The sequence below is a fragment of the Malaclemys terrapin genome, chromosome 24 (genome assembly GCF_027887155.1).
Source record: "Malaclemys terrapin pileata isolate rMalTer1 chromosome 24, rMalTer1.hap1, whole genome shotgun sequence".
NCBI classification, from domain to species: Eukaryota; Metazoa; Chordata; order Testudines; family Emydidae; genus Malaclemys; species Malaclemys terrapin.
The window spans coordinates 6,679,279-6,698,175 of record NC_071528.1 but is presented as its reverse complement, the minus strand read 5'-3'; the positions used below and the strand labels follow the sequence as shown (position 1 = coordinate 6,698,175).

Here is an 18,897-nt window from a genome sequence, read left to right as displayed (position 1 = left end):
GAACCTCCCCACTGCGGCCCACGGAGGAGAGATGCATGCAGACATGCTGCCGGCAATGTCTGCTGCAGGCATTCCCCCCCGCAGCTCCCATTGGCCGGGGGAGAGGGACAGCGATATCATCACTAGTCGCTGGGCAGTCACCTATGGAGGCAGCATCATTTTTTTCCACAATGAATATAAACAAGTCAAAATCCCGAACACAACTCTCGGATGCACACCTTGCTGCAATCCTGAAGGTTTCAACTGCTCAGTCACGGAGGCCAAACATCAACAAACTGACAGAACTGAAGCGTTGCCAGGTGTCTGGCAAACACTAACAACTCTCTGGCAGGCGAAGAATTGTATAAAGTTGAATGACAGCTTTATTATTTCTAAGAAAGTTGAAATAAAAAATACAATATAAACGTTTTCTTTTCTGAACACCATCTTCAGTGACATTAGCAGCATGCTGGGAGGATTTGAGGACTGGCCCTGGCCCTAAGGTAAATTGAGTTTGAGACTCCTGGTCAAAACGATGCAATTTTGTCCTACCGGGGAAGGGAGACCTCAGGCGGGCAATGCAAGGGGATTTGCCCCCTGCTTACACAAGACTGCAGAGGGAGGAGAGTGTATGAAATATCTTGAAGGAAACCCAACGGGGATGACGGACCAGAACTCAGGAAAAGTGACAGCAATATAACTGATACAGTGCAGCATCCAGCACATGCAAGCAACTGCTGGAGTTGGAGGGAATGTAATTATGAGAACAAGTTAGTGTGGATGGATAGAGATGCAAATGGGAGATGTATCATCACTGCCCCCTGCTGGCTGAGTTTGTCAATTACCCAGTCTGCATCAACCCCCTCGATAGGGTGTTATAATACACCAATACTCAGCATCACCCTCAGCCAGGTGCTATGCTGGTGCACAGAGTTACACAGCACCTTGCTTACACTTCTGGTCCTGGGACTGAATCACGTAAGAAAGATGTGGAGAAATTGGAGAGGGTCCAGAGAAGAGCAACAAGAATGATTAAAGGTCTTGAGAACATGACCCATGAAGGAAGGCTGAAAGAATTGGGTTTGTTTAGTTTGGAAAAGAGACGACGGAGAAGGGACATGATAGCAGTTTTCAGGTATCTAAAAGGGTGTCATAAGGAGGAGGGAGAAAACTTGTTCACCTTAGCCTCTAAGGATAGAGCAAGAAGCAATGGGCTTAAACTGCAGCAAGGGAGGTTTAGGTTGGACATTAGGAAAAAGTTCCTAACTGTCAGGGTGGTTAAACACTGGAATAAATTGCCTAGGGAGGTTGTGGAATCTCCATCTCTGAAGATATTTAAGAGTAGGTTAGAAAAATGTCTGTCAGGTCTAGACGGTATTTGGTCCTGCCATGAGGGGAGGGGACTGAACTCAATGACCTCTCGAGGTCCCGTCCAGTGCTAGAATCTATGAATCTATAAATCCGCAGGCAGGTCCGAAAAGGGCAGGTAAATTGTACTGTAACCCAGCCAATCAGGACTAGTTCCGTGCCTCCAACAAAACAGCTAGAGGGGGTGGGAACCCGGGGAAGGGTTTGATCATTATTAACTGTTGATCTACCCCCCCAGAGCGTACTAGGTGCTTAAAGACAGAGTGCTGCCCTATGGAGCTTGCAGTATAAAAAAACAAAAATATGAGAAAAAGAAGAGCGGGAGGGCTAGGCCTCCTGGGTTCTCTTTCCCCAGGGACTGCCATCCACAATGTGGGAACCCCTCCTTGAGCTGTCTGCTAGAAGGGAGTTAGGATCACCTTGGAAAATGGTTCTGGTGGTTTTCTATTTTCCCTGCACTCTTCTGCATGTTTCACAACGAGAGATCTTTAATATTATAACAGTCCATAGGCAACCATGGGGGGAACCACACGTCTGCTAGTGACGTGACAGGAAGCGCCAGAGAATCTGCATGAGTGAATGTGGTTTTTAGAAAAAAAAAAGTCGAGATGAGAGCTACTGAAAAACAAAAATATTTTGGTTTGTGGCACTGGCTGATGCAAGGTGTTGCTTGTTCTGCACAGAAGCAAGATGCTTGGAGGAAACGTCTACAGCCGGAGGAAGGTTACACTGGGGTAGGAATATACCACAGAGACATAACTAGGCACAAGAGCATTTAAACCCTCCCCGTTTGTCACAATATCACTGGTAAAAGCTAGAGTGTGTATTTCTCTGAACCCCTTAAATAATTTTCCCATCTGCCCCTCTCCCTTCCAAAATGAGCTTGGACAGTGCCATTTCGACACCTGCTTCTGCATGTCACACCAGCCTTCCTCTGACCTTTTAATCACACATGCTCCAAGCACAAGGAGATAAATGGGGGTCTTGAGGCTAAGTCAGTGGACTGGGGACCAGGCACGATTCCCGGCTCTGCCACAGACCCCATGAGGGACCCTAGCAGGAGGCACATCCCCTCTGTGCCAGTTTCCCATCCCACCCCTTGTTTGTTTAGATCATCAGCTCTTTGGGGCAGCGACTGTCTCTCATTATGCATATAGACAGTACAGAGCAAGACAGCCCTGACCTCAGGCGGTGCCTCTAGGTATACTAAAAAATTACACTTCCTCTTTCCTCACTCCTCTGGTTGCATGAAAGAAACCAGCACAGCTGTGTGTAAAGGCAGGCACAGGCATATGCAAGGAATTTGAAGAGGACAACTTAAAACTGGAGCCAAATGTAAATAATCCACAACGGCTCCTCCAGATCAACCGAAAATGGTTTCCATAATTAAAAAAATGAATACAGATCCCAATGAAAACAGCTCTCTTTAAAATGACTCCCTCCCCTGCAGTGTCTGAAACCCAATCAGCACCAAGAACCTGAATGGGAAACTGGTTTTCATTGCCTTTCAAGACAGTTAAGTCCAAAGCAGACTACAAAGAGTTGCAAAGGGATCTCACAAAACTGGGTGATTGGGAAACAAAATGGCAGATGAAATTCAATGTTGATAAATGCAAAATAATGCATATTGGCAAACATAAACCCAACTGTCCATACAAACGGAGGGGGTCTAAATTAACTGTTACCACTCAAGAAAGATCTTAGAGTCACTGTGGACAGTTCTGAAAACATTCACTCAATGTGCAGCAGCAGTCAAAAAAAAAAAAAGCTAACAGACTGTTAGGAACCATTAGGAAAGGAATAGATAGACAGAAAATATCATAAGGCCACTCTATAAATCCACAGCACACCCTCACCATTAATACTGCGTGCAGTTCTGGTCACCCCATCTCAAAAAAGAAACATTAGAATTGTAAACATTGTGAATTGGAGTATCAGAAATAGGATGAAATTTAATAGTAAAAAGTGTAAGGTGATGCACTTGGGGACGAATAATAACAATTTTAGTTACAAGATGGGGACGCATTGGTTAGAAGTAACGGAAGAGGAGAAGGACCTAGGGGTCCTTGTAGACCGCAGGATGACTATGAGTCGGCAATGTGACGTGGCGGTGAAAAAAGCCAATGCGGTCTTGGGATGTGTTAGGCGAGGTATATCTAGTAGAGATAGGGAGGTCCTGCTTCCGTTGTATAAGGCGCTGGTGAGACCTCATTTGGAGTACTGTGTGCAGTTCTGGTCTCCCAAGTTTAAAAAAGATGAACTCAAACTGGAACGGGTGCAAAGAAGGGCGACTAAGATGATCAGAGGAATGGAAAACCTGTCGTATGAAAAGAGATTAGAGGAGCTTGGGTTGTTTAGTCTGACAAAGCGAAGGCTGAGGGGGGATATGATTGCTATGTTTAAATATATCAGAGGGGTTAATACAAGGGAGGGAGAGGAATTATTCCAGTTTAGTACTAATGTGGACACGAGAACGAATGGATACAAACTGGCCGGGGGGAAGTTTAGGCTTGAAATTAGACGAAGGTTTCTGACCGTCAGAGGGGTGAAATATTGGAACGGCCTTCCGAGGGAAACGGTGGAGGCGACGGACCTGTCTGGTTTTAAGATTAAGTTGGATGAGTTTATGGAGGGAATGGTTTAATGATAAAACATAGTAGCCAAGGAAAACCAAGCAATGGTACATGAACAGCATAATGGCCAACAAGGGTCAGGCTAGAGACTCTTGCCTATATGCTCGGGGTATTACTGATCGCCATATTTGGGGTCGGGAAGGAATTTTCCTCCAGGGTAGATTGGCTGAGCCTCTGGAGGTTTTTCGCCTTCCTCCGCAGCATGGGGCAGGGATCACTAGCAGGAGGGTCTCAGCCGATTGAAGTCACTAAAACACAGGATTGGGGACTTCAACGGTAGAGTCCAGGGAAGGGTCTTGCGGCCTGCAGCATGCAGGGGGTCAGACCAGATGATCATAATGGTCCCTTCTGACCTTAATGTCTATGAGTCTATGAGTCTATGAGTAAAAAAGTACGGAGAAGGGCAACACAAATGATTAGGGGTATGGAACAGCTTCCATCTGAACAGAGATTAAAGACTGGCAAAGAGACAACTAAGTGGCTACGACAGAGGTCTATAAAATCATGACTGGTGTGGAGAAAGTAAATAAGGAAGGGTTATTTACCCCCTTCACATAACACAAGAACCAGGGATCATCCAATTAAATTAACAGGCAGCAGGTTTAAAACAAACAAAAGGAAGCACTTCACTCAACCTGTGGAGCTGGTTGACAGAGAACGTTGTGAAGGACAAAAATATAACTGGGTTCAAAAAAAGAATTAGGTAAGTTCTTGAAGCACTGGTCCATCAATGGCTATTAGCCCCATGCTCTGGATGTCCCTAAAGCGGACTGTCAGATGTGGGGACTGGATCACTTGATAACGGCCCATATCAGTTCGTTCCCTCTGAACCAAAGATGGCTAATGCCAGGTGCAAGTCAAGATACTGCATGGCCATTCCTACGCTTCAACCAAGAGAAACCCACAAAGTAAACAGGCCATAACTGGCATTGATCACTGAAATGGGTTAATGCGCTACAGTGTAATCAAGGGAAAGGGACTGGTTTGTAAGCAACATAAGGATTTTTTTCCCCAGTGTCTCTCTAAAAAAATGAAGTGCTTTTGAAAAAGCATATATGTAAACTATAGATGGAGCTAAGAGCCCAATTCCCAGGGACACTGAAGGCTCTATAAGGTTAACAGGATACCAAGGCGGCCTTCAAAATGACAGCCAGGTACATTTTGAAGCGAACTGGAAAGTTTGTAGCTATCACAACCACTTTTCTACCTTTCTGAAACAGATGCACGTAGGGTATGTCTACACAGCAACTAGACACCCGCGGCTGGCTGACTCAGGCTCATGCTGTGAGGCGGTTTCATTGATGGGTAGATTTCCGGGGTCAGGCTGAAGCTCTGGGACCCTCCCATCCCGCAGAGTCCTAGGGCCTGAGGTGAGTCTGCACTGGCCTTGCCTCTGTTGCTATCACTAGTTCAGTTCCATCGCTGGTAGCAAAGGCACTAACATGAAGTGTGGACAAGGCACGGGACAGCTGCTGGGGTCTTACCTGTGCTATGCAAGCATGCTCCAAATGGGTATGAATGTCACCGCCACACCACTCTGGCAGAGCAGGGACATTTTGGGAAAAAGGGCTTGATCTAGCCAGGGCAGGCGTTTCACTGTGGCGCTCTGTCCTGCTTCAGAGATGTCAGAGCTTTACAGGAGATGCAGATCGAGGCACGAACCATGGTCTGGTTGGGACCAAGAAAATCTGGCTCATGTCTCGAAGTGCCCTCATTGTCAGTTTAAGGCTGCTCCAACTGACCAAAACATCGCTGCAGGGATTGTTTGTTTAACTTGAAAATTTTTAAAGCAAAAATTGCCCCTTCCCTTCTCCCATCCTGCCACTCAGCGAGGGGCGCGGGGGAGGGGAGGATTAAACGTTCACAGAAAATTTTGGGGGGAAAAAAAAAAACGTTTCCAAGATTTACCACAAAATATAATTCTCACTTTTCAACTGGCTCAAAACCCCCCCGCCAGTGTTCTGGGGACCAGCACAAGGTTGACGGGCAGCCGCAAAGGGAAAATGCAGCTGCAAAGTACTTTGAGCAGGTGCTTGGGGAGTTTCAGTCCCAGCTGGGATCAACTTATTTATTCTCTCCCCTCCCCCCAGTATTTCCTTTATCAACCAGTTGAGACGCAGGCGGCATTCTGGGCTCAGGCAGCATCCCACTCCCCCAAAGAACAGTACAAGACACCCTAAAAGGAGACAAGCCTGTAAGTCAGTCTGAGATGGGCACACATCCCCTCCCTCTTAGGTCTCTTCACTAGACACCCGACGGACAATACCCTACAGGCATCTGGGCTTTCCACGAAAGATCACCCCATGAGACTGAGCCCAGACATACAGCCACCGCGTCTGGGGCTCGGACCCTCTTAAAGGCTAGATTCCAAATGCAGCGGCATAGACCAAGGGCACAGGGCTCATCGATGGGCAACACCCTGAGCCCAAGCTGTGCTAGATCAAGCCCTTAGAGCCTCTAGCAAGAGGTCATTATCATCATATACACAAGACAGGAGGAGTGCAAAGGCTGGGAGGACACAGGGTCGAGTTAAACTTCTTTGGGTGACCTTCACTCTGCAAAGCCACTCAAAAAATAGTTTACTCTTAACTTTGGACTTTCCAGGCTAACTTTTTGTTAAGACAGCTACAACACCCTCAGTAAAGTGCCAATCCCTCTATCATGGATGGTTCCACAACAGACCCAGAGAGCGGCAGACACAAGTCTCTTGCTCAGACGACAAAAAAGGGTTTTAAAATTATTCACACTTCCACTGCAAAGCCACTGCAGGAAATGCATGGACAAGTGAAGTCCTATGCAAGTGGTTACCCAGAACCACTGATGGAGAGACACCCAGCTGAATAAAGGCTCAGCTAGGAAATAGACACGCAATACCGGGAACATGAGAGCACTTTGAGGCCCCACCCAAGGTCAATGGCCCTACATGAAGAGGGCTCATTGCTGACCTTCCCAGCCTGATATCCCGGGATTTACATGATTGCTAATCGATTGGTCCTCATGCCCATTTCCCGGACAGGATGACGCAGCCATGCACAAACAGTGGGGGTCTGGAGATCCTTGCAAAGGAGCACTAGATTAAAGTACTGCATGTAGTTTTTAACATTTCTACACTAATAGAGCGCAGGGTAACAATCCTCCTGTGAAGGCAGAAGCCTCACTCCAGGGACTCGGGCCTCCATTCAGTCTCATGTGAGATACTCCCCTAGATTCCAAGGGGGAAGAGAATCAGGCCTTGATGCACAGTATCCTACACAGCCATTGCAAACCAGTGCTCACAGCTGCCTAGCTTCCTAGCTGCTGCTCCTTGGCTAGCACTCTGTCATGCACGGCAGTGCTTTTCCTCTACTCCCTTTGGGCACATGCCACCCTGGTAACAAGCCAGTCTCCCGGCTCTCATCCTTAACTTGTGGCAGCCAGAGAAAGCAGATGGCTGCACACTTCACAACCTCTCTGCAGAGTAAGCCGCTGGGCCAGAGCCCGGTGCCAGGGCCGCTTTGGAAGAGGTGGCACGTGGCCCATTGGCCACCCCTGCTCTAAACAGCTTCCTCCTGCTTCAGATTTCAGAAGGCAGCAGCGTTGGTCTCTGCTGTGGAAGCGGCCTGGTCAAGGCATTAGGCGGATTGTAGCGCTGGCCCTTGGTAACTAGCTGGAAGGGGGTAAGTAGTGGGGGATATAGGGTGTTCTTGCAGCTCCCACCATACTCTCCAGCTGCAGCTGCTGCATTCTGAAACATGCCTAAGGGCAGGAGGTGGCCTCAAGTTTCCAGCAAAGCAATTAAACTGGTGGGATGGGGGAGGAGCCAGGGTGGTGGTGGGTGTGTGGAGGGGGAAGGCCACTGCTGCTGGCTGGCCTGGACGAGCAGGCGAGTCACCATGGCTGGATCTGCATCCAAGAGGAAAGGGCACAACCTCCTAGGCAGCCAAAGGATACCAGTGCTGGATACCTGGGAACAACAAGACCCAGAGATTGTTGAGCCCCTGGACAGTAAGAGTGCGGACGTCCTCTGGAGACGAGAAAATTGTGGCTCCTGTCAGTTCCTCAAATGACCTCTGCTTTTCTACCAGCCTCGCTCACACACAGTTTGAGGCAGTTCCTCTCCACCCAAGCCCCGGTTTCCCTCCAAAACGAGGCCAGCAGGGTGACATCACTGTGGGCGGGCCAAGAAAGGCGATTGGAAGCACATTGGTGGCACTGCAGCACCCGGCAGCTTCTTGGTCAGTCTCACAAACCTGGCTCTGCAGAAGGACTGTTTATTTTCCTGCCGTCCTGGTTTCAGTGTGTACACGGTTATAAGCCAGTGAAGAAGTTCTGTCTGTATAGCCTGTAAGTTCTTTGGGGCAGGAACTGCCTCTCTCCCTACATATCTGTACAACACAAAAGGGACCTGATCTCAACTGGGGCCTTGAAGTGTTACTGTAACATACCTAGACCAGTGGTTTTCAACCTCTGGGTCTACAGACTACGTTTAAGATTTCCAAAGGGGTTCACATCCCCATTCAAAATGTTTTAGGGGTCCGCAGATGAAAAGAGGTTGAAAACCCCTGCCCTAGACAATAAGAGACATTGGGAACCAGAAACTCCTGCTGTCTGGCTTTCATTCCCCTTCTAACTTTCAGCATATCCCTTAAGCCAATGTTTCCCAAACTTGTTCCGCCGCTTGTGCAGGGAAAGCCCCTGGTGGGCCGGGCCAGGCCGGTTTGTTTACCTGTCGCATCCGCAGGTTCGGCCGATCACGGCTCCCAGTGGCCGCGGTTCATTGCTCCAGGCCAATGGGAGCTGCTGGAAGCGGCGGCCAGTATGTCCCTCGGCCCGCACCGCTTCCAGCGGCTCCCATTGGCCTGGAGCAGCGAACCGTGGCCAGTGGGAGCTGCGATCAGCCGAACCTGCAGACGCGGTAGGTAAACAAACCGGCCCGGCCCGCCAAGGGCTTTCCTTACATAAGCGGTGTCCCAACTTTGGGAAACACTGCCTTAAGCCAACATTTTCAGAAGTGGCTTCTGATTTTCAGCACCTCCCCCAAATGGGGCAATCAAGATCTAAGGCGCCTCCCCTCCCCAAATAACACCTAGCACCAGCTTTTAAAAGTCAGGTGGTAAAGCTGGTCAATGGTACAAACAAGAAGTTGTGCATGGAAAATTTTCCTTTCTGAAATGGACCATTTTTCTATGTTTTTTCCTCCCCCAAAACTGAAACTGTTCTCAGAACACACAAGACAATTTAATTTTGGTCATGAAAAGTTTCTATAATGTTTTCAAAAGAAGCAAGTTTCCCTTCAAACTGGAAACATGTCCAAAGGTCTGTTTTTTAAAATCCAAAACTAATTTTGGATTTTGCAACCAGGTCTGCTTTGGGGGCTTCATTTCCCCCAGGACAAATCTTGGCAACTCTGCTACCAAGGACTGCTGCGGGGATTAGTGTGCGCACAAAAAGCACTAGATATTCTCAGTTACATTTGACACTGACTACATTAGTCTCTGTCCTAGGTCCTCCACCATGGCTGAATCAAAGATCTCTGCCATTATCTGCTGGCTTCTCCCACCTTGCCCCCCACACCCTCCCCAAAGAGGATGGCATTATTTGATCTCTCTCTGAGCAGGCAGTGTTTTCTCCAGTCATTTGGTGTCACTTTGGTTCCTTTGCACATGCTCTGGCATGCACATAGATCAAGGTCTGCATTTTTGATGAGTGACTACTTTCATTTGGCTCCTGAAAGAGTTCTTGAGACTTGAAATAACTTAACGGCATATGTGAGAAGGAAGTAAATTGGATTTTAGGAGCAAGCAGACCAAACTGCTCTGGCCTACACCTCTGTACTGGGAAACTCCCCATCCAGCCCAATGGCCCGTTTCATCATGCCATTTAACAGACAAGCATCAGTGTATTACTGGATGTGTGGGCCTTCTAGAATAACTGCATGCAGGGACTTGAACGTCAATGGCAAGTAGAAATCCATCCCAACAAGCACCATTAACCTCTGCAGAATCCAAATTCCAGTGGAAGAAGAAAAGTTCCTTTTCTAGCCCTCATGGTTTGGAGCAGAACCATGCACATAGAAACCAATGCAGTGCCGCCTTCCTGATTCTGCAAGCAGCCTGCTCTTGGGCCTCTACTGCTGCTCAGACCTTGCCAATATGTAGCAAAGTGAATGCAGACCATGGCTTTACCCATTTATACTGCTGCTATTCAGAGCCTTGTAAGCAGCTGTGAAATTGACAAATCTGGTCAATTTCTTTCTGCTGCAGCTTGAGAAGTCTCTGATGGGCAGCAAATCCAGGAATTGAAGCTATTTATTGGGGACGTGATCCTAAAGGAAGAGAGGCTGGGGAAGGGGCACAATAGCAAAGACACTCACACTGGAGCAGCCAGAGGGTTGAGAGAAAGCAGAGTGGAGACCCCTCCACAATTGCAACAGACTGCAGGAGGGGAACAGCTGCAGCGCCAGTCCCATACAAATCAACCCCAGGCCTCGCAGCAATCATTTGGCTGGGAGGTGGGTAGAGGGGAAATCCAAAAGAGTCAGTTCTTCTCACTCCCAGCAGGCTGAGGTGGTTTGTGGGTTGGAGTGGGAGGCTTCCCATTTATCACGCATATACTGGCTGAAGGCTGACATACCAGCAAGTCCAGAAATCACAACCTGGCAGGGCAGTACATGTTACTGCAGGAATTTGTACCAGCCAAGTGATGTTCCAGGTGGAGAATATCAGGCCAGCAGGAGGGGGAGTTGGCAGGATTTCTCCACAGCTGGGGATCTTCAGCAGTCAGATTTCTCACTTCATCTCAGCCACGGATTGCATTCAATGCAGCAGCTGCAGGGCTGGGGTAGCTCCCTACACTGGGACTCTCACTCCCTGCACTGGGAGCAGCAGGTGAGGGAATGCCTTGCAGGGTTTGGCTGTGACCAACCCTGTTCCCTCATGACACTGTAAGGTGCTTCGTGCAGCCTGCCACAGCTAGTCTGATTTTGGGAGGAGGGATCTGAGCTTCTCCCCAAGATTCAGGGAGGCAGACTTCCCACTTCCCTGAAGGCAGGATCCACTTGGCTTGGTTTTAAACACAGCCTTTTCCCAAGCTTTGCAATTAAGCTGCAATCACATCAGGGAGTTTGGGAGCAGGCTGGTTTGCCAGGCACCACCAAGTCTGTTGCGCTAGGCAGAGCTAAGCATTAACTCAACGCAGCCAGAGTCAGCGTGTTGAACGCAGGGAGGTGGGCATGCTCTGTCCCTCCCTCCAGCCATACTGCCTCACAGGCTGCACAACTTCAGACATCATCCCGCTTGCTGGTTCTTCTCCCAGGCAGATGGTGTGAAGCAAAGCCCACACCTAGCTTTAGGTTCAGTCTGAAGAGATACAGGTTGGGGCAACAGGCACCACCGGAGTCCCTGAAACTGCCAGCTCTCTCTTTGGAATGAGCTACATCAATTCTCCCTCTAACACAGTTAATTTTCCAAATATTCTCCGCCTGGACCAAAATCTTTGCCCGGCAAATACTAGTTCAACACGCTGAAGTCCAATTCACATTCCTAGAGGCACTGTAGAGCAACAGAAGACTGCAAAGGGCTTTTCACAACCGCAGGACACCAGTGCAGAGAACGCCAAGCCAAGAGCTACAGCTTGGCGAAAACCTGCCGGTGAGCTTTTTTTGTTTTTTTGACAAGCAAATAAATGGCCCTCTCCCCATCCTCCCCACTGTCAAAAGATTTTACTTTGTTCAAAATTTCCTGATTTTTTTTGGCAAAAAAATAAAAATAAAAAAGGAAAGCGCCCCAAGGATATTTAAAAAAAATATTTTTCAAAATCTCTCTCAGAAAATACTGTTTTCCAACCATCTCTACTGAGAGAGAAACACTTTTGGCTACTGCAGCTGTATGTTCTGTCCAACAGCAAATATTCATTCCCACCCTTTTCCCAGGTGCTGTTAGCAGATGCTCTCTAACACAGCCTGCCTCCAACTCCATTCTCCCTCTGATCTCCTCCCTTGGAGGGTCTGCCCTTACTTATAGGAAGCCACCTGGTGGTCAAGAGACTCCTGTCCATGCTGTTCTTCCCAGGCGGAGAAGAAAGGAGAAGCCGTACGCTGCAACCCATGAGGAACAGACATTTGCTAGAGTTTGGTGGAACACATGATATAGATTCACAGATTCCAAAGCCAGACGGGAACACGGTGATCATCCAGTCTGACCTCCTGTATAACACAGGCCACAGAACTTCCCTAATACAAATGCCTCTTTGTAGATACCTTGTGAAACCCATTCAAACTGACATTGCCACAAAGACTGAAAACGCTGGGACTAAAAGGATCAATTTCTTTATCAGATCTTCCCTAGTGATGTCAAAGAGGGTGATCAGAAACCCCTCTCTGACCATCAGCCCTCCTGCTTTAGGATGGGCTTGGAAACGTTTTAACTCACACCTTCCAGGCGAAGCTCTTGTGTTCAGGGAGTCCAGTGCAAGGACACTGCAGAGAAGGCACCAGGGAGAAAGGGGGTATTTCTGGGAGATAGATTTTATGCAAATGAGGCAATACATATTTGTATTAAAAGAGCCAGTTTTCTGGGCCTGCAGCCTTACCGCTGCTTGACACAGCTCCCTGTAAAGATCTACGGCAGGAGGATGGGGCATGGTTCCCTCCTGTTACTCTCATAAAGGAGAAAGACACCTATATGGATCGCCCCTGAGCGCTCCCAGTGGGGAAAGGGACGTGGGAAGGGCTGGATGGATTTCACAGCAGCACCACAGTGCGCAGTCACAGCAAGGATGTCAATAAAATCGGCCCATCTCACCTAGACGGAGCTCCCCGAAATTGCCGCATCCAATCTTCTTCCCGACACGGAAGTTGGGGCCCACCATTAAGACTCCAGAGTTCGTCCCTGCGCTCCGGCTCCCATGGCTGCTCCTTCCTCCACCTGCCTTGGACATTCTTTTGCCTTCCTCTGTCTCCCCTTTCCCTCCTCTCTTATCAAAATCCATAAGTTTGTGATACCCCGGCCTCTCCACGGTTACGCCGCTGCCATACAAATCCCAAAGCCACCGAAACTCGAGGGGGGAGGGAGGGGAAGGAAAAATAAAAAAAAACAGGGTTCTTCTCGGTCAATACACCATCACGGTCTGAGATGGAGGGGAGGGGACTGGGGGGGTCACTGCCACCCACAGGTGCCGGGCTACTGCAATGTTAGTGCTCTTGAAGGTCCCGCCAGGATTCTCATCTTCGCCTGCTTCGGCCCGCTCTTTGGTGAAGAGCACATTCTGTGGAGAGGGTCCTGCCAGCTTAGATCCTTCGGCTCCCAACTGTAAAAGACAGAAGGACAAAATTGGTGTAATAAATGAGTGTGCATGCTTCCATAAAGTAGGGTACGTTATAAATTATGCAGAGCTTTTACAAAGGAGCACAGGGCGGGGGAAGGCACTGAAGTGGAACAGAGCAAAGTGTTTGGCAGTCAGGACTACTGGGTTCTATTCCCAGCTCAACAGAATGATCTTGGGCAACTCATCTGACCCCTCTTCCTGCCTCAGTTTATCCTCCTCATTTCATAGATGGATATGTAGCTGGCGAGGGGGTGACTGAGGCTTAACTCGTTAACCATTAGGATGTGTGTTCAGATCCTGAGATGACAGATGCTAATGAAGCAGGGTTTCTTAGGGTAGCACCCAAAGAAACCCACTTGGGTGGACCAACACCCTCAGAGGCAGATGAAACAGCCTCCTGTTCACTCTTAGCAAGAGGTATGTGTGTGTGTGTGTGTCCGTCCGTCCTTTGGAAGACTTTTTATTTTGCAATGGGGTTTGAGGGTAGGGAAAAAGACAACCAGACAAGACTATCCTGGCTGCTCTGAGGCCCCAGGTGCATTCTGGGCTCCTACCCACAGCAGTAGTGCAATGGCAGGCATGCACTGCTTGGGGAAGACAGCCCCACACTACTGATCCTGGGGTCTCCAGCAGACGGACAAACACCCCTTCCGGATAGCAGATTTACCATTTTGTATTAGGACTTCCAAACCTTTGTCATCTTTCTACAGAGAAGCTCACTGGGGTGGTTTGGGGGCACGATGCCTAGTGAGCATTCCTGGAAGAGTCGGTAGGGGGAAACAAAGGATGCTGGACTGAAAGGGAGCCAGAGAGATGCTGCTTATTGGCCATACCTGATGGGACAGATGCAGCCCCAGAGAGGCAGTGGAAGAGGACATGAGTCACTAGACTACTTGGAACAATGGGGAAGCAAAAGGACCCTGGGATTTACTATGTTGTCAAAAGGGGATCTTCCCTCCCACACTCCAGCATAGGAATTTCCTGGGTTTGAAGACATCCACTCTCACCAGGACAGACAGACACACAAGCTAACTCAGAGAACTTTTTGCTGTGCATGAGTTGCAATCCTGCAGTCTGTGTTCTGCCTAGCACGGTCTACACGCTATGTCAGTTAGGGGTGGAATTATTATTATTTTTTAAAAACAGTATATAGATTAGCATCTACAGAGGTAGTTACAGTGGTACTACTCCCCTGCCCCCACAGTGTAGATGCATTTCATTGCTATAAAACAGGGCTTGGACTGGTTTACAAAAGAAGCAATCACACTAGTGTGAGCCCCTTTTCACACCAATGTGGTACACCTGGGGATTTGCACTGTCACGGCTACATTGGTGCAAAACCAGCCCCGTCTGCACAGACAGGGCCTGGGATTCTCTCTTCTTCCTACCAGTTGTTAACAAGCTTTGTTTTTATTTGAAAAGCTGCAATGAGGCAGGGTGATGCACAGACCGCTGGGCCTGGGGACAAAGATTCGACTGCTTCAATGGCAAGCTTTGAACTGCCTTTTTGCTGTGGGCTTGTACAGCACCTAGCACAGTGAAGTCCTGATCTCTGACTGGAGCCTCTAGATGCTACTGCAGTCTAAATAAATGCTGCCCGTTAAAGAATGGCACTATAGGACTGCCAAGAGGTTCCTGTGTAGCCTTCAGAGGGAGGCAAAGCATGAGGGGATCCCCAAGGATAACTTCTTAGAGAGGGAAGACCACGCTCCATGTTCCCCATCCAGTGGAGGAGGTGAGGGGAAGAAATACAGCTAGCGAGTGCGGGAGAAAGGGCAACACAGAGCAGAGAGCTGGAGTGGCAGGGACAGCGCTAATGGATGGCAGCATGCTCTGCCAGACCTTCCCATCCTGCAGGGTCCCTGTGCTCGGGTTCCAGCCCGAGCCTGGAAATCTATACAGCAATGAAACAACCCCTTAGCCTGAGCCCCACAAGCCCGGTGGGCTGGCATGGGCCAGCCGTGGGTTCTTCGCTGTGTAGACATACCCACAGAAACAAGGGATCCCATCTTGGGGGCAGCAAGCAACCTTTAGCTATCCCGGGAACAAAGGAGGCAAGAGAGAGGCCCATGAAGAGACAGGTACAAGAATCACTGCAGCAAGGTAACTGGATACAAAGTTAATTGGCAAGCATTGGGATGTGGCAAAGGGGTTCCTAGGGCTACACAGAGACAGCTGCAGGCAGTAGGTATACAATTGTTCTGGGATGGAAGCAGCTGCCGAGGAGCAATAAACTCAGCGACTTTCACTGGGGAGAGGTGAATACCATGTGGGGCAGGCTGCCAGGGCAGGGATGAGACAAGTGAGCGTAACCATGAGCTGGCGGTTTCAGCGCTGGACTGGGATGCAGGGCTGGGTTCTGTGGCAGAGTAGGAAACTGATTCCCTCCTGGAAAACCTTGGGCAAATCACTGAAGGTGAAATTTTCAGAAGGACCTATGTGACTTAGGAGCCCAAGTCTCATAGGAAGCCAATGGGAATTATGCTCCTAAGTCACTTGACAATAGTACTGAGGGGCCTAAGTCACTTCAAGGGTGAAATTTTCAAAAGCACTTCAGTATCATTTTTAAAAGTGACTTAGGCACTTAGAGCCTAAATCCTATTGACTTCCTATGAGACAGGCTCCCAAATCACACAGGCACTTTTGAAAATTTGATGCTCAGGGTGTCTGCACCTCAGTCCCCACCCATAAAATGGGGATAACAGTCCCTGCCACCCACCCTATGCCTGTTGTCTGTTTCGTCTGAGCTTTTTGGGGTTTGGTCTAATCTCTCACTACAACTCTTGTCTACACTAATGGTGGCATATAGAATACAGGTACCATATGGGCAGCTACATGCTCTAGTGAGAGGCTCCAGAAGGGGGACACAGCAAGGAAAAACTCTGGCTGGTCCCTGCTGTATCCCCGCAACCAGAGCCTTTCCCCGTTGTCTCCCGGCAACCGGAGCCTTTTCCGTGGCAGGCACTGCTTGGGCATAGAGTCAGCCGTGTAGGGTACATGCTCTGGGGGTTCAGGCACGTAGGGCACTCTACCCATGTAAGCTATGCTTCACCATCGCCACTACTATTTATACCCATGCTAGCTGGGTGTGCAGTGTCTGTGCACCACGTGCCACCATAAGTGTCGACGTATCTTATGTGTACATACAGCACCGACCGCAACTGGGCCCCGATCTTGGCTGGGCCTTTAAGGTGTTACCTTAATACGAACAATGAGTAACTAGACACCAGAGCAAGGAGTCTTTCACCCTTCCCTTGAGTTTCCTTCCCATGAGGATGGACACAAACAGAGTTCTCATCTCATTGCACAGTGGATCAAAATGTTGTATTTCATGGCCACCTCTCAGCTCCTCTTTCCCTACAACACAGCTCCAAAGGGAATAATTATCAAGCTTGCTGGGGGGCAGAGTAAAATTTTTCTGCTCACAAAAAGGTAGGGCGCAGAGCACGTTAGTTTTGCCTGCTGGATGTTCAGCCTGGACATGCAGTATAACCTGGGAAGACTTGTGTCTTAGCCTGTTACAACAAAGATTGCTCAGATCAGTGATGGGAAGGAAAAAGTCAAGGGATGAAAAGACAAGAGCATGTGTGCTGTAGAAGTTGGAGCAAGGAAATAGGGATTAGGACCTTTGCCAGGTACGTACCCTCAAGCAAGTCACAGTCCCTCTGTGCCTCAGTTTCCCCACCTCACAGTGGTGCTGTGAGGCTCAATTAAGATGCTCTTAGAGCCATCCTCCAATGAGAGACGCTTTAGAGAGCAAAGAGATCAACACTAAAAACATTTTTCTTAAATACATACTGCCCAGGGAGGCAGTAAAGCCCAGTGGATAGGGCAACAGACTGCAAGGACACCTGGGGTCTGCCACCAACTCAATGCGTGGCCTTGGGCAAGTAACTTCATTGCTCTCTGCCTCAGTTTCTCCTTCTGTGAAATGGGGATTGAGATACTTACTCGTCACTGTACAGCACTAGGTGATCTACGGACAGACAGACAGAGCTAGATGGGGCAAAAGAGCTAGACAGGAGTAAAAGGTCGTTATATATTCTAACGACAGTTAATCCATTGTTGAGGAACGTTTGTCTGCAGGGGGCAACCTCACAACCATACTAAGAAAAAGCATCAAATCAGACAAGTAGGAGCAGGGGAATAGCATCTTAGGACTATTTCCCTTAAACAGGCATCCTCCCTGCCTTTGCCAGTCTGGCTGGGTTTTATTTCTGCAAACCTGGCTACCCCTGGGTAGGTTTCACACAGGGATCTGCCTTCAGGCAGAGTTTCCAGGGCAGAGGTCTTGTCTGTAGTACAATGTCTGGTGCCACCGCTCGGCCCAAATCCCTGTGTCACTTTTACACTCCACACAAGCTGCCAGACTGGATCAGCTCAGGATCTTGCCACCAATAACGGCGAGCACCAGCTGCTTTAGAGGAAGGTGCAGTGATGCGCTAGCCTGCCCCCAGAGCAAGTTCCCTACTGACCCCTAAGTGTCAAGGCTTGCTCATCTCCTGAAGCAAGGTCTCTCAGTGTTTACTCTGGATGCCGGTACAGTGCAACCCAGTTGCCCCTCAAACTGGTGGCAGTGCAATTCAAGCCCAAATCCTCGCCCTCCTCCCCTCCCAGAAAAAAAAACAAACGAACAAAAAAACCACAATTAGTTTACATGTTCTGGAAGCTGGGCTCTGGCCCAGAAGGTGCACACTTCATTCATCCGAGACACACATCTTCACTCCGCAGCACAAAACCCTACTGCCTCCTGGACACAGATCCTTCATTAACCGAAAACTCCACCTTAGAAGTTCCAGGAAGCTAAATACAGTCTCAGAAGTGCAGAGGGTCAGCAGAAGCCAAATGCATTCTGGGACACGCTTTCCACCAATGTTAATCGCCTCTGCTTTGTCCCAGCTCAGCCCTCTGGATTTAAAGCAAACAGATCTGGAGAGTAAACTCCACCACCAGCTCCTCCCCTGGGTTCCCTTCCCCAGCTCTGCAGGCTCCAGTCACACCCACCTAAACCCTGGCTCCAGATTCACATACTAAGCCGCTGCATTACCTGTAAGTTAAACAAGCAAACCCACACCTCTCCAGCGCACAGCCTCCAGGAAATGAACACACTGCAAGCCCTGAGGTTTGGCCAAGGCTCATAAAACTTTTTATAGCATCTCAACAGCTATTAATAATAAAAAGGGGTTTTGTGCTAAAGAACGTGCAGGGGGAGGGAAGATACAGAACTAAAGTGGAGGGAAAGAACCATACAGGTCTCAGTGGTGTCAGGGAGGAGGCTGCTTAACACCCAAACACTCAGTATCAAGGGCAGGGTTAAGCTTGCAAAGGGAGGGGCATGATCTGATAGAAGCTCCTGGCTTCCCCTCCTGAAGTCCTGACCTCTGCTCAGACTGATTCCCACTTTGACCATGGGCATGTCACTCAGCTTGTCTTTGGCCTCTGTAAAATGAAGATTGCACTGCACAAATTCATGGACTCTCAGGTCAACTGCATGGATAGAATCCAAATTGTCCTGCCCCCTGCACTTGTCTGATCTCCTGTATATCACGTCATTAAATTTCACCCACTACCCCTACAAGGAGCACACCCACTTCAGTCCTCAGGAGACAAAACT

At 48.9% G+C, this 18,897-nt stretch overlaps 1 protein-coding gene across 5 annotated transcripts in view; it reads right to left on the bottom strand.

The window, feature by feature from the left end:
- The window catches only part of CSNK1G2 (casein kinase 1 gamma 2), a 93,346-nt gene that overhangs the window by 31,535 nt on the left and 42,914 nt on the right, over positions 1–18,897 (bottom strand). For all 5 annotated transcript variants that reach the window (XM_054013488.1, XM_054013489.1, XM_054013490.1 and 2 more), the window contains exon 2: positions 12,761–13,265. In XM_054013488.1, the coding sequence (XP_053869463.1) occupies positions 12,761–12,947 (187 nt within the window). In that variant the 5' untranslated portion in view covers positions 12,948–13,265. The remainder of the gene's footprint in view (positions 1–12,760; positions 13,266–18,897) is intronic.